At 34.7% G+C, this 15,390-nt stretch overlaps 1 protein-coding gene across 1 annotated transcript; it reads right to left on the reverse strand.

Annotated features, from left to right (window-relative positions):
- Positions 1 to 13,768: 13,768 nt before the first annotated feature.
- LOC139896466 (PKS-NRPS hybrid synthetase cheA-like) lies at positions 13,769 to 15,130 on the reverse strand. The gene is made up of 2 exons (XM_071879110.1): positions 14,389 to 15,130; positions 13,769 to 14,304 (listed from the first exon to the last, which is right to left on the reverse strand). The coding sequence occupies exons 1-2, from the start codon at positions 15,128 to 15,130 to the stop codon at positions 13,769 to 13,771; spliced, it is 1,278 nt and encodes a 425-aa protein (XP_071735211.1).
- Positions 15,131 to 15,390: the final 260 nt, after the last annotated feature.

Genomic DNA, 15,390 nt, shown 5'->3' on the forward strand with positions numbered 1-15,390 from the left:
ATGTATTATGAATACCGGCTAACTCTGATGGAAGATCTAACACCACAGTCTGATCATTCAACACTTCACTGATCGAAAACGGACCAATAAATCTCGGTGCTAACTTACCACGTTTACCGAATCTGATAACCCCTTTCCACGGCGAAATTTTCAGATACACTCGTTCACCCACATTAAAGGTTACCGGACGTCTACGCGGATCATCATACATTTTCTGCCTATCTCTAGCGGCTTTTAACTTTTCTCTCGCAATTGCAACTTTTTCGGCTGTCATTTGAACAATTTCGGGACCTGCAAACTGTTTCTCCCCGGCTTCTAACCAACAAGTCGGAGTTCTGCAATGACGACCGTATAACATTTCATAGGGCAGCATCCCTATACTCGAATGATATGAATTATTATACGCGAATTCCACCAACGGCAAATGTGCATCCCACGAACCACCGTAATCTAACACACAAGCCCTTAACATATCCTCCAAAGTCTGTATCGTTCTTTCACTCTGTCCGTCTGTCTGAGGATGATAAGCTGTACTTAAATTCACACGTATACCTAGATTCTGTTGAAGACTATTCCAAAAATTTGACACAAATCTGGAATCTCTGACTGAAACGATCGATAACGGCACACCATGACGGTTAACTATTTCTTTCACATACAATTCGGCTAACTCACTTAACGAAGCTGTCTCACGAGTAGCAAGAACATGAGCACTTTTAGTTAGACGATCCACTATTACCCAAATCATATCATGTCTTTTCTGAGTTCGAGGTAATTTGGTCACAAAATCCATCGTTATATGTTCCCATTTCCACTCTGGAATCTGTAACTGACGTAACGAACCATAAGGTTTCTGATGTCCTGCCTTCACTTGAGCACATATATGACACTTTTCGACATAACGGGTGATATCTGATTTCATTGTTGGCCACCAATACACTGTTTTCAAATCATGATACATCTTATTACTACCCGGATGTACTGTCAATCTGAATTTGTGAGCTTCTGTCATGATTAAATCCCTCAAATCTCCAAGCTTAGGCACCCAAACACGATTGTTTAAGGTCTTTAGTCCTTGTGAGTCATCAATTAAGTCCATTTTTCGTTTGGTCATTTGTTCAGATTTAATATGTGCGTCCTCTAAAGCACAGGCCTGAATGGTTCTTAAGCTGTTAATCAAATCTGAAGTTATATTCAAACGAAGAAATTTCACATTTTCACTTGACTTTTTACGACTTAGCGCATCTGCAACCACATTTGCCTTACCCGGATGGTATTTAATTTCACAATCGTAATCTTTGATCAACTCTTCCCATCGTCTCTGACGCATATTCAATTCTTTCTGTGAGAAGATATACTGCAAACTCTTGTGATCTGTACATATAACACAATGGGTTCCATACAAATAGTGTCTCCACAGTTTCAAAGCAAACACTACTGCGGCCATTTCAAGATCATGCACTGGATAATTCTTCTCATGAACTTTCAACTGTCGTGAGGTGTAGGCGATTACTTTATCTCTTTGCATTAATACACAACCCAACCCAGCAAATGACGCATCACAGTATACCACGAAGTCGTCTGAACCTTCTGGTAAAGCTAATACTGGTGCCTGACACAGTAGCTGTTTCAAAATCTGAAAAGCCTTTTTCTGTTCATCAGTCCATCGAAAGGCTACATCTTTACGAGTTAACTTAGTCAACGGACCCGCTATTTTTGAGAAATCCTTGATAAATCTGCGATAATAACCGGCTAATCCCAGAAAACTCTTAATCTCAGTCGGAGTCTTCGGAGAATTCCAATTCATTACCGCTTCTATCTTTGTCGGATCAACTTTTATACCCTCGGCACAAATCACATGACCCAAAAACTGCACTTCACGTAACCAAAATTCACACTTTGAAAATTTTGCAAATAGTTGTTCACGTTTCAACATGTTCAAAACCTGTCTCATATGTTCAGCATGTTCATTTTCGGTCTTTGAATACACTAGTATATCATCTATAAACACAATCACAAACTTATCTAAGAACGGGCGACACACTCTATTCATTAGATCCATGAAGATTGCTGGCGCATTCGTTAACCCAAATGGCATGACGAGAAATTCATAATGACCATACCTTGTTCTGAACGCTGTTTTCGGAATATCTGATTCAGCAACACGAACCTGATGATATCCGGATCGTAAGTCTATCTTAGAAAAGAATGAAGCACCCTGTAACTGATCGAACAAATCGTCTATTCGAGGTAACGGATACTTATTCTTCACTGTTCTTTTATTCAATTCACAATAATCAATACACATATGCATTGACCCATCTTTCTTTTTAACAAACAATACCGGAGCACCCCACGGTGAAGAACTCGGTCGAATAAAACTATGATCTAATAACTCTTGAATATGTGACATCATTTCACGGATTTCAGACGGCGCTAATTGGTATGGAGCTTTTGCAACTGGAGTTGTTCCAGGAACCAACTCAATCTTATATTCGACTTCCCTTACCGGTGGTAGACCTGGTAACTCATCTGGGAACACTTCGGAAAATTCTGATACTACCGGAATATCAGCCACTGTGTTCTTTTCTTTCTTCGTATCAATTACATATGCAAGAAATGATTCACAACCATTTCCCATCGACTTTTTCGCTTTCATCATGGTTATCAACGGAAGATTATACCCGCTCCCCTCCCCTCGGGCCACAACACGGGTTCCATCGGTCAGACGAAAGGTAATCATTTTCCTATTGCACTTAATATTTGCCCTAAGCGAGCTCAACCAATCCATTCCTAGTACTACATCAAAGCTAGTAATAGGTAACACTAAACAAGTCACCGGGAAAGACTTCCCTTCGATCTCTATACAAACCCCAGTCACATAGGTTGTGACGGGTGTGGTCTTACCATCGGCTACTTCTACACTAACCGGCTTGGGTAACACAGTAGCTGGTAAATTCAACTTAGCACAGAAATCTAGGGACATAAAACACCTATTGGCACCACAATCAAACAATACGCGAGCAGGTATTGAGTTGATTAGAAACATACCGGTGATCACTTCGTCGGTTGCCACCGCATTCTCAACCGACATCTGAAAAGCTCTAGCCTCTGCTGTTAGAGGGTTCTTCCTCTTTTACCCACTCGAGGCTGTTGACCCTCCGGCTGATGCTGAACGCGCCCCTGACCCTGCCCTGGAACTACCACTCTTCGACAGACAACTAATTGCACGATGCCCTGGTTTGTGACAACTCCAACACACACTATTCGGATACGGGCATGCTGAAGACTCATGCCCAACAACACCACACTTTAAGCATCTTCTTGTAGCCTCAGAACACTGACCACTATGAGAAGATCAACACGTGTGATACCAATTCCCTTTACCTGATCCAGATCCAGTACTACTCTGACCACTTTTACCCTTCGATTTAAACCCACTAGACTTCTTGGATTTAGATCCTGATTGACCAGATACTTGCCCACCTTGTTGTAGCACATTACCAAACATTCTGTTTCTGGCGGCCTGAACATCACTTTCTACCATCTTAGCCATCACAACAGCTTGAGACAATGATGTAGCTGTTCTAACAAAAGTTCAGTACTCTGGAAGAATAATACTAACAAAATGCTGAATACGAGATGCTTCTTCTGGCACCCATTGTTGTACAAACCTTAGTTTATCCATAAACTTCTCTACTACCTCATCGATCGTCATTTGAGGTGTCATCTTCATTTCAAGAAACTCAGTCTTGATTCGGTTCATATCAAATGGATTACAATACTGTTCACACACCTTCCCATAAAACTGCTCCCATGTGATCATACTCACTTGCTCTTTTGGTATACTGGAAATCAAAGAATCCCACCAAATCATAGCCATACCTTTCAACAGTCTACTAGCATATGTTACCTTCAACTCGAGTTCACACTGACACACTTCAAATACCCTTTCAAATTCTCGCAACCAATTGAGAGTTACAGTCGGATCAGTACTTCCAGAGAACTCGGAGGGTTTGCAATCACGAAAATTTTTATAAGTACACCTTTTGGATGGTTGCATGTAAGGTTGTTGGAACATTTGCATTTGGTATGGATTCATCATCATGGGATTTTGGTAAGTAAAGGTGTTTTGTGGTGGCATATAATATTGGTTAGGTATTTGATTCTGAAACTGGTTCTGGGGCACATTAGGTATCGTTTAAGATTGCGCGGTTGGAAATCCAGGTGGTGTATCATCATTTCCAGAATGCCTCGCCAATTCAAGCTCATTAATTTTGTCCTCAGCCTCTTTTAGCTTGCTTTCTAACTGAAGGATGTAACTACTCTGATCATCATCCGACTCAACACCCTCTTCTGGTGCTCTGAATGTTCCGGGGTTGGATGGGCCAGTTGCGTTTCTATCAGCCATACCTGTGCTACAAAACAGCTTACACAAAAGCTTAGTGGATAACAGTTAGTTCAATCACAACTAACACACGTATATCCTATTTTCACTTAGCCCCCACTCCCACAGACATGTTTGACTTGCCTCAGGGTTCGGGAACAAAATACGTGTACGTACTTGTTGCCAAACCATGCTCTGATACCAACTTGTAACACCGGCAAATTTTTTTTTTTTTTTTAAACACAGCGGAAGACTTTATTAACAAACACACTATAAGTCGCGTCATTACATTAATCTGAGTAATTAAGTTTAAGTTTACACAACGGTGTTACGTTGTTACAAAACATGATTTAAACAAAAGTCCACATCAGAGTAGGGTTGTCAAACATGTCTTCTGCATCAGCACCCATCCCTACTAGCAGTACCTAAACCTGCAAGGGAAGAATATGTGGGGGATTAGCACACCGCTAAGTGAATGGAATCTATCTAACAGATATAGCTTAAGTCACACACAAGCTATATACTAACAACAACACATGCTAACTACCAACTAGTATACAATAAGACAATACGAGGATCGGCAGCTTGTACGAGCACACGACTCCCAGCTGATCGGACTTGAGTCTACCGATAGTCCCTACTACTCAATTCACAGTATAGTTATCCAGATGCAGGGGATGCATCATTCACACTATACTCCACAATCAGTAGCCTATGGACCCAACCTCCCCTAGGCACGGTTGACCTCATATGGACTCTAACCTCTCCTAGGCACGGTCTCGAGTCCCTAGTCTCCCTAAGCCCGACTGGTGCCATTCACACAGTGTACACATAAATCACATACAACATCATGCATACTATATTATTCTAACATGGCAATTTCTACACTATGCATGGTAAAAGAGTCAACCACAGTAGCATGATATGCTACTTAAACTCTATCCGGAGATAGACCCACTCACTAATTACCAGCAACTGCTCAGTTATTATTTCTGAGCTTCCTCCTTGTCCTTATAACCTGAGAACAACACAAACAAAGTTAATATACATATCCAATAAATAATATAATTATTTCATACAATTAACTAGGTCATAACACCATATAATCATAATTTTATGAGTCTACATCATGACTCCATTCAATAATGGCATACAGGTGCGTGCAAAACACGATATACACACTAAAACTCCTTTTCCGATCCAAAAACAGTTTGATCTAGTTTCTTAAAAGTTCACCATTGAAAATTATTCTTTATTACGATTCTAACGATAGTTTATTCATCAAAAACGGAGTTACGTTTTGAAAGTTACGCCCGTTTTAATTTCATAAAGGTACTGTAGCAATAGTGACACTGTAGCAACTCGGTACTGCAGCAAATAGTGACACTGTAGCACCTCAGTACTGTAGCAAATAGTGACACTATAGCAACTCGGGCATTGTAGCAAATTGTGATACTGTAGCAACTCGGGCACTGTAGCAAATAGTGACACTGTAGCAACTCGGGCACTGTAGCAAATAGTGACACTGTAGCAACTCGATACTGTAGCAAATACTGTAGCAACTGGTTTCGAACACATTCGCTGATTTCGTGATTTCGTGATTTTTTCCCCAAAAACTCGATTTTTGAGCGATTTTGATCAAATTTTAAGCACATGGAAGCTACTAAACATATATACAACCTATTTCTAACATCAATTAACACATACAAACACATAATATGGAGATTCAAGCTCAAAATCATCAAAAACCCATTTACACCCAAAACCCAATTTCTATGAATTAAAGCACGAATTCAAGCTAACAAACCTGGATAAATGATCACAAGGATGATATGAATCAATCCTTAAAGCCTCACAATCCAATTTAAGACTTAGATTCAATTAGGGTTTGTGAAGGGATGAAGTTTGGTACGTTCTTGTTTGAGAAGGTTCAAGAAATGAGAAGAGTGAAGCAGATATTACACACTTATGTGGGTTATAAACCCATACCCCATAACACACGGGTATTTATCAGTTATCTTAACTGATAACCTTTCGTATCTCCTTAGGCAGTCCTAACGGAGTCCAAATTAAATAAACCAACCTGTTCTGGGACCCTTGTCACAAACTGGTCATAACACAATTATAATAAAATACTAATAAAATAATTAAAATAAAAGCACTTAAGACTAAGCACAAACCCTAAGGGCAAAATAGGCAACTTACAACTAGCCCGGGTTTCAGTCTGTTACAGTTTAAATATGAGTATTACTTTGTATTAGAAAGATATCTTATTGTAAATAAGAAAGATTTCTTGAGCTTAGATGATTACTTGGATTGGATTAAAAAGCTTGGAAGTAATCTTGCAAACTCGATAGTATTCTTGATTTTATGAAACTAGAACTTATAGAATTTATGAAGAACACTTAGAACTTGAAGATAGAACTTGAGATAGATCAATTAGATGAAGAAAATTGAAGAATGAAAGTATTTGTAGGTATTTTTAGTCGTTGGTATATGGATTAGATATAAAGGATGTGTAAGTTTGTTTTCATGTAAATAATTCATGAATGATTTATAATATTTTTTGTAATTTTGTGAGATATTTCATGCTAGTTGCCAAATGATAGTTCCCACATATTTAATGACTTACGTGGGCTGCTAAGGAGCTGATGATTGAGTGTATATACCAATAGTATATACATCTTAGAAGCTGTGAATTGTACGAGTACAAATACGGGTGCATACGAGTAGAATTGTTGATGATAATGAATGAGGATGTAATTGTAAGAACTTTTGTTAAGTAGAAGTACTTTGATATATGTCATGAAGTCTTCCAAAAGTGTATTAATACATCTTAATACACTACATGTATATACATTTAACTGAGTCGTTAAGTCATCGTTAGTCGTTATATGTAAGTGTTGTTTCGGAACCTTTAAGTTAACGATCTTGTTAAATGTAATTGATCCATTGTTATTACACTTAAATGAGATGTTAAATTTTTATGTTAACATGTTAACATGGTGTATTAATATATCTTAATATCATATAAATATGTGTAAAATACTATTACAACGATAATCGTTACATATATGTATTGTTTCGAAATCCTTAAGTTAGTAGTCTTATCTTACTCGTGTAGTTCATTGTTAATACGCTTAATGATATATGTAATTATCATTTCATGATGTTAAACATAGTGTTTTAATATCTTAACATGATACATATGTATTTAGTAAGACGTTGTTGTAACGATAGCCGTTATATATATCGTTTCACGTTTCTTGATTCACTACTTTCATTTTATGTATATAACTCATTGTTAATGTACTTGGTGAGATACTTACTTATCATAATATCATGTTATATATATATATATATATATATATATATATATATATATATATATATATATATATATATATATATATATATATATATATCTTGTTGTTTTTACAAGTTTTAACGTTCGTGAATCGCCGGTCAACTTGGGTGGTCAATTGTCTACATGAGACTCATTTCAATAAATCAAGTCTTAACAAGTTTGATTGCTTAACATGTTAGAAATATTTAATCATGCAAATATAGTTTTCATTTAATATATAATCATGGAAAAATTTGGGTCACTACATGGGTCACCATCACAGAGATATCCATTATTCAGCTCATCACTGCATAAATAAGTCTTGCAACATTTGTAGAGTTACTTCATAGGTCACCATCACAGAGATATCCATTATTCAGCTCATCACTGCATAAAGGTACTTTTCAATATTATTTACCTTACATTAATACTCTGTTGCTTATACTTTCTAGTGTTTTCGTGCGTCAATGCAAGTTGCTAACATTCAGCTGACTATATGTTTAGTACAATATATACTATCTTTCCCGGCGCACGCATAAAGGCATGATTAGTTCCACAAATCTCACTGCACTGACCATTGTAAACTCCTTCTCGTTGACCTGAAATAGAGACGTGTATTAACATCAACATGATTGTTACATTTTTATTACCATTAACTCGTGATAGTAAGTATTTATAGCTTTGATCTTCCATGTGTCTGAAGTAAAAGCCCTAACATCCCTCATGTCTATAGACAATTATATATTTGTTCATTTAGATATATAATTGTGTCATCTAATATTTAATGATTTTTCATGTGCGATAAGTTACTTCTTCCTACTGGACATCTAAGTAACAATGGTTTGTGTTAAAAGAATTTGCATTACATAAAAGCACCACAGTTTTAACACTATGAGGCTAAAATGTTCTTGCTTGAGCATAATCAAAATTGAAATGCAGTACATAAAAGTACCATAGTAATTGTTGTACCTGTAAAAATTTAGCATTTTCTTTTTGGGTGAAGGTACTACGTATAATTGGATAACAACTACAACGTTATTTTAAGGTGAGCTTTTGTTACACATGTATTATAGGTGTAAACAAGTATGAAATGGTGAAACATCAACATTAAGCCAATATACCTTTCGTTACTTCTTTATTATCCTGATGCACTAAAATTAACCCTATAATAGGTGTTGGGATCATGCTAACATCTTTTGCTAATGAGGTATTAAATATTTTGAAATCAGTTCTTATACTGTACTCCGCATTAGCTTGAGGGTGGTAATTTGAAATCAATAATGTGGGTCGATCATACATGTCCTTGGGTTTTGATGTGTGCGAGGTGTACTAGGAAATAGTATTATTTTTACAACGAAATACTATTAAATATGATACAATTTTACACAAGATATTTATTTATTTATAGAATGGATATACCTAAACCTTGCTACAACACTTATAGGCAGTGTACCTAATCGTACAGTAGTGTAGTTTTTAGTAAGTCCGGTTCTTTCCACAGGGATCTCTTAAACAAGCTTAACGCTATATATTTAAAAACTATATTTATAAAAATACAAAAATATATATAAGTAATATTATTATTATAAAGGGGGGTTTTTACCGTTTAATGACCGGTTTGTCGATTTTAAAACTTTAGTCGCAGTTAAAACCTAATGTAAAATATTAAATAAATAAAAGACTTAATTTAAAGCGTAAAGTAAATAACGAAAATGAAATTGCGATAAATAAAAGTGCGATAAAATAAAATTGTGATAATTAAAGAGAACGATAATTAAAAGTACAATTAAATAAAATGACAATAAATAAAAGTGCGATAATTAAAAGTGCAATTAAATATGAAATAAAAGAATTATGCTTATTTAAACTTCCGTAATCATGATGTTTGACGTGTTGATTTTTAGTTTATTTCCATGGATTAATTGTTCTTTGTCCTGGATTATTCAATATGTCTGGTTTTTGTCCATAACAGTCCATCAGTCATAAATATAAAGTGCGAGTGTCCTCGTCAAATTATCCTTATATCCGAAGTCAAATATTCCAACTAATTGGGGACTTAAACTGTAACAAGGTCTTAATACTTTATTTAATAATTACACCAGGATATCGACTGCGTGTAACCCAAGGTTTTAATACTTTGTTATCAATTATGCCAAGTGTCCTTGTACATAATTTCACCTCTGTTTTAATAAGTCTATTAACTATTACTCCATTCCCGTGTCCGGTTAAATGAACGATTATTCGTACATATAAATATCCCGCCCATCGTATCCGATCAAGTGTATATGGTTATTTCTAGGTACGTCCAATTGTAAATCTTTATATTAAAATTAACAAACTATCATTTAATTAAACAAATATAAAGCCCATTAATAGCCCATAGTCTAATTTTCACAAGTGTCGTTCTTTTGTCCAAACTCCAATTATGGTACAAAGCTCAATTACCCAATTTTAGTATTTTAGCCCAACATCATGATTACTTCAGCATTAAATAAGCATAATAATAACTTAGCTACGAGACATTAATTTAAAAATAACATTAACCATAACTTACAGTGATTAAAAATAGCGTAGCGTTACACGGACAGAATTTCGACTTACACCCTTACAACATTCGCTAACATACCCTTATTATTAGAATTTAAAATTAAAATTAAAATTAAAATATAAATATATATATATATATATATATATATACACGTTGATGAACGAGAAGAGAAAAAGATGTTAAATTTCGTCCAAAACTCGCGAACTTTATAGGACCAGGCCTGGATTTCAGGGCCATGCGATCGCATGGCTTTTGTGCCTCCAGGCCATGCGATCGCATGGTGGTAGGTAACAGCTCACATGATTTTGTTTTCTTGTTTGTCGACGTTTTAATAAATAAATATAATATATAAATAATTATAAGAATTATTTAAATATTATATTATATTTATGTGCATAGTTGACTTGTAATTTTTAGTCCGTTGCGTATAGCGTTGAGAGTTGACTTTGGTCCTGGTTCCGGATTTTCGAACGTCCTTGCGTACAATTTAATATCTTGTACTTTATGTTTTGCGTCTTGTACTCTTGTAATTTTGAGACGTTTCTTATCAATAATTGGAACCACTTTGATTGTACTTTGTACTTTTGAGCTTTTTGGTCGTTTGCGTCTTCAATTCGTCGAATCTGTCTTTTGTCTTCACCTTTTATTATTTAAATGAATATCACTTGTAAATAGAACAATTGCAACTAAAAGCTTGTCTTTCTTGAGGGATAATGCTATGAAATATATATTCGTTTTTAGCATTATCAGGTTTCTAATCAATATAATATATTGTTTTTAGTTATTTTTCTCACAATACCTTCAGTTCATCTTTTGACAATATATTAGGTTTCTTTGCACTTACTTGTATTTGAAAATATGTTTTACCCGATAATGATTAATACATCTATCTGCATGTAATGTAGGGTAGCAAAAGAACAGGATATCATCAAACTGTGTTTAATTTATCACTTACTCACATAAAGATAGCTCAATTTTCTTTAATTAGGATATGACCCAATACACTTAAGTGGTTTGCAGAAACTGAGTTGTGCATTAGATGGGATATGACGGCAATTGTTGGTATTCTGATTCCGGAGTGCTTAAAGGCCTGGTTATTCTTGACAACTTCTCGTGTTTCGATGCTGACTCTTGAGAATACTTTGATGAGTTAAGAACAATATTCGTGGTTCAATTAGCCTTGATGGGTTGGGTAAAGGGGCGAAGATGGGTTGACATGATCAAACCAGGGTTCGTTGACATCATGTTTGCATCTGTACATTTTCAAGCCAGGTGTAGCAAGATGATACTTCAATTATTTCGGTACATTAGGATACCTTCATCATGTACTTACCTTTGATGGTATTTATCCCATGTAGAGTTAACAATTTTCACTTATTTTTTCTAATTGTGTTGATTGGGTTTTGTTTAGTCAAAACATCTAAAAAGTGAAGAGCTCGGTTAAATTTGCTTCAAGTGTAATTTTAAAATATGGACAAGAATTTAGAAATGATAAAGGTTATATCTAAGTCGCGTTGATAGGTGCATACTTCTGGGTGGAATGGACACAAACAGAATTAGAAACCTTTTATTGCTTCAGGTTATATTGAAGAAAGTATATCGGTTAACTTGCAGAATATAAATGTTGATTTATTGAAGATCAAACATGTTGAGTTATATTGATCAAATGATGGTGTATCATGTTTAATGATGTTCATACCTTTTGTGACGATAATTTATGCATTATAGATTAAAACTTTCCTTAATGGATGGGCTTATAAATTTTCGGGGCTACATCAATGATAACTCCATATTTTTGCAGTTGATGATCAGGTGGATTTTGAGTGAAATGCACATAGTGGTACACTCTGAGATTACATATATATTACAGATACTTCAAGATATTTAAAAAGTTGTGACAATAAAAGATTACATATATTACGATAAAATTTAGTGTGGATCACCTATGACTGGTGACACCAGTGCATCTATTAATCTCACTGCCAGTATGGGTCATAACCCTCTAAAAAGCGTATTAAAGATGAAATGGAGTTGACTGCATTATCCGTAAAGTCATCCATAACGAAACCGAAGAAGTCCGTTCTCAGGTCAAATTGGTTTACTTTCATTAATTTTCTTAGGTGGATCTGTTTCGCACCGTTTAAAGACAATTCTCTTTGTAGCTACTTTTAACAGCTTTTATGTACATCAATGTTCGTTTCTTGGTCATTGTATATGCTTGGGTTCTTTCTATTTGTTAACAACTCATTGAATTACATGTACGTTATCATTTGTCATTATTGTCAGAATAAGTAAACTAAGTTATATGATTTTTAAAACTTCCATGCAACACACGAGCTTTTAGCCTAGATATAATAACTAATGGCATGTACTTTGGTTCATCTTAATTAGGAATTCGGTATACATATTTGTAATATATACATATCATACCACATTAAATTGAAATTATTTCATATATTTTTATTAAAAGATAAACTCACACACCCACCTAATACTAACACGAATATACACATCACGAATTATCCTAAACATGGCTCGAACCCTCAACATTAAAGTTGTAAGGGTGAACTCGATACCGCCAAATTATTGGCTCTTTGGTACAAATTATTTCATATATAGCTCACAATACTACCATGTTGATAAACTCAATTAATTTAACACGATTATTTTTACTAACCTACAACACACGAGCTCTAAACCTATTACATCATATATCTCATTATTAATTTTTAAAATTACATATTTACTCATTTAAAGAGACCTACATCAAATAAAATCATTATAAACCCTTAAACTCATCATAAATGTCCTTCAAATATCAAAATATCAGGTATCAAATATAATCAATAATCAATATCAATATCAATATAAATAATAAAACTCTCAAAATTAACCATTTAAATAAAAGATTTAATGAAACCAACTTCACGCAATTAAAATCCTTATATCCCCTAATATAGATATAGGTTAGTGATCTTTACACCACTAGACTTTTACCATACTTCACTTACTAACCTAAAATAAATAAACCTCTTAATTTCCCTAAAATTAATGTCCATAACTATCGTAAATTTTGTTCTTTTTAACTCATTCTTATAAACCTTTTGTTACAGTAGCCTACAACATTTGAGTATTTCTCAATTTTTTTTTATCACTTGACGCAACTACAATTTCAAAGAGTGTCCAAGACTTCGATGCTTAACAAACTATTGGCAAAGAAGTATCGGTATCAATTATACAATATATAACATTAGAATACATCCAAAAATGTAGATATAACTATTGTAAAAAAGACCAACACCATTCAAAAGAATCCATTCGAGTAATCATGATCATGATATTGAATAAAATTAAGAGTGTTGAAAGTACTCATAAACAAGTTTTACCATCAATCCCTCATTTGATTACAAAAGATAAAGTAGCAAAATACACAAAACAAAACATGTGTTATAATCAAAATAGAAAACAAAGTTTCATTGAAAAACTATCAAAATATGTCACTTGAAAGATCGGGATAAACATTTAAATCGATGATATTATTTTTATGATGAATTATGCTTACATTATTGCTCCCTTGAAATATGCAAGTAGAACTTGAGGGATTTTGTGATCTTGAGGATTCAACATACTCAAATCTTGAAGGATCCCTTGCGGTAGAAGTTATCCCCTTTCCTTTCTTCTTTTTTGATTTTGGTGGTCTACCTTTTAATTTTTGAATTATTGGCTCAAAGTACGTATCTGATTGGTTGACAAGTTTCGTAATCATTGAAGAAGCAACTTCTTTCTTGTTTCGAGGCCACTCTTGGTACTTCAAATACAACTCATCAAGCAAGTTCCGGAATGCCTTAATTTCATTATCTTCAGTATGTCGGTCATCTTCTAAATTCAGAGGGAACGTATCAATCCTCCATTGGGGATGAATAAGCTTTAGAGAAATTACATTTTCTTTAGACTCTTTCATCTTGTGAGCACATGGTAGACCCATAGTAGCCATTAAATGACCCGTACAAGGATTCATTGTACCTGAAAAATGACACAAATAATAAAGGTTAAAACGAATACACAATTATGTAAACAACGCAAAATACATTATTTTTCAGTTCGTACCTTTTTTCATTTTCTCATACTGATTAGATATTTCTTTTAGAGCAAACTGAGATACACGGTACAAAAGATCTCTATAAACTGGGTTATTGCAATACTTAGGGACTTGTATTTTCTGACTTGCGACTTTAACTTTAAGCTCATTAAATTCATGCTCTACTGCAAGACAAATTTTCTCCTTCACCATTTGAAACCCACCGGTAGAATTTTGTAAATACATCTTGAGTTTTGAATGAGCACCTTCCGCCCTTGACGATGCACGATTATGAAAATGTAAAAAAATTTCAGTCCATGGACTAACAAACTTTTCTTTCCAAGACAACCATATGTTCCTTATATACTCAATAGCATCTTTCTTGTTTGTATAAGTAAATTCGAATTCAGCCCAATTGTTCAAAAATATTGCTTCTGTTGTTGAATATACCACATTTTTCCAACTCAGCATAAACAAATCAAAATCTTCAGCATGCACAAAATACTTCTTGCAATTCGCCACTACATTCTTTTCAATATGCCAAACACACAAAAGATTTGTTGTCGATGGAAATACATTTGATATAGCATTCATCAATGCCAATTCTCTATCGGTCATAATCACCAAAGGGTGATTCTCATGTCCAATAATATCTTTAAACACATTTAGGGCCCACGTATAATTTTCTTCATCCTCTCTATCCAAAAAGGCAAACCCAGAGTAAAAAGAGCTATTAAAGCATGAAACACCAACAATATCAAGAAGAGGCATATTGTATTTGTTGGTTTTGTAAGTGCAATCCATCACAAAAATGTTGGAGAAGACTTTTGTCAGCTTGTTTGATAAGGGATGTGCAACGAACAAACGAGTTTTACGGCTTTCTGAATTATGTAAAACATCATAAAAAAACCTCCCTTTTGGAGCTGCTCAAATAATGCACCAACCTCTGAACGATTTCCTAAAGTTTCCTTTTTAATTTGTCTCTTCACATTGTATACAGTTCTGGAGGTTGCTGGAAGATTTGGGATTTG

This window comes from Rutidosis leptorrhynchoides, chromosome 1 (genome assembly GCF_046630445.1).
Source record: "Rutidosis leptorrhynchoides isolate AG116_Rl617_1_P2 chromosome 1, CSIRO_AGI_Rlap_v1, whole genome shotgun sequence".
Taxonomy (NCBI): Eukaryota; Viridiplantae; Streptophyta; class Magnoliopsida; order Asterales; family Asteraceae; genus Rutidosis; species Rutidosis leptorrhynchoides.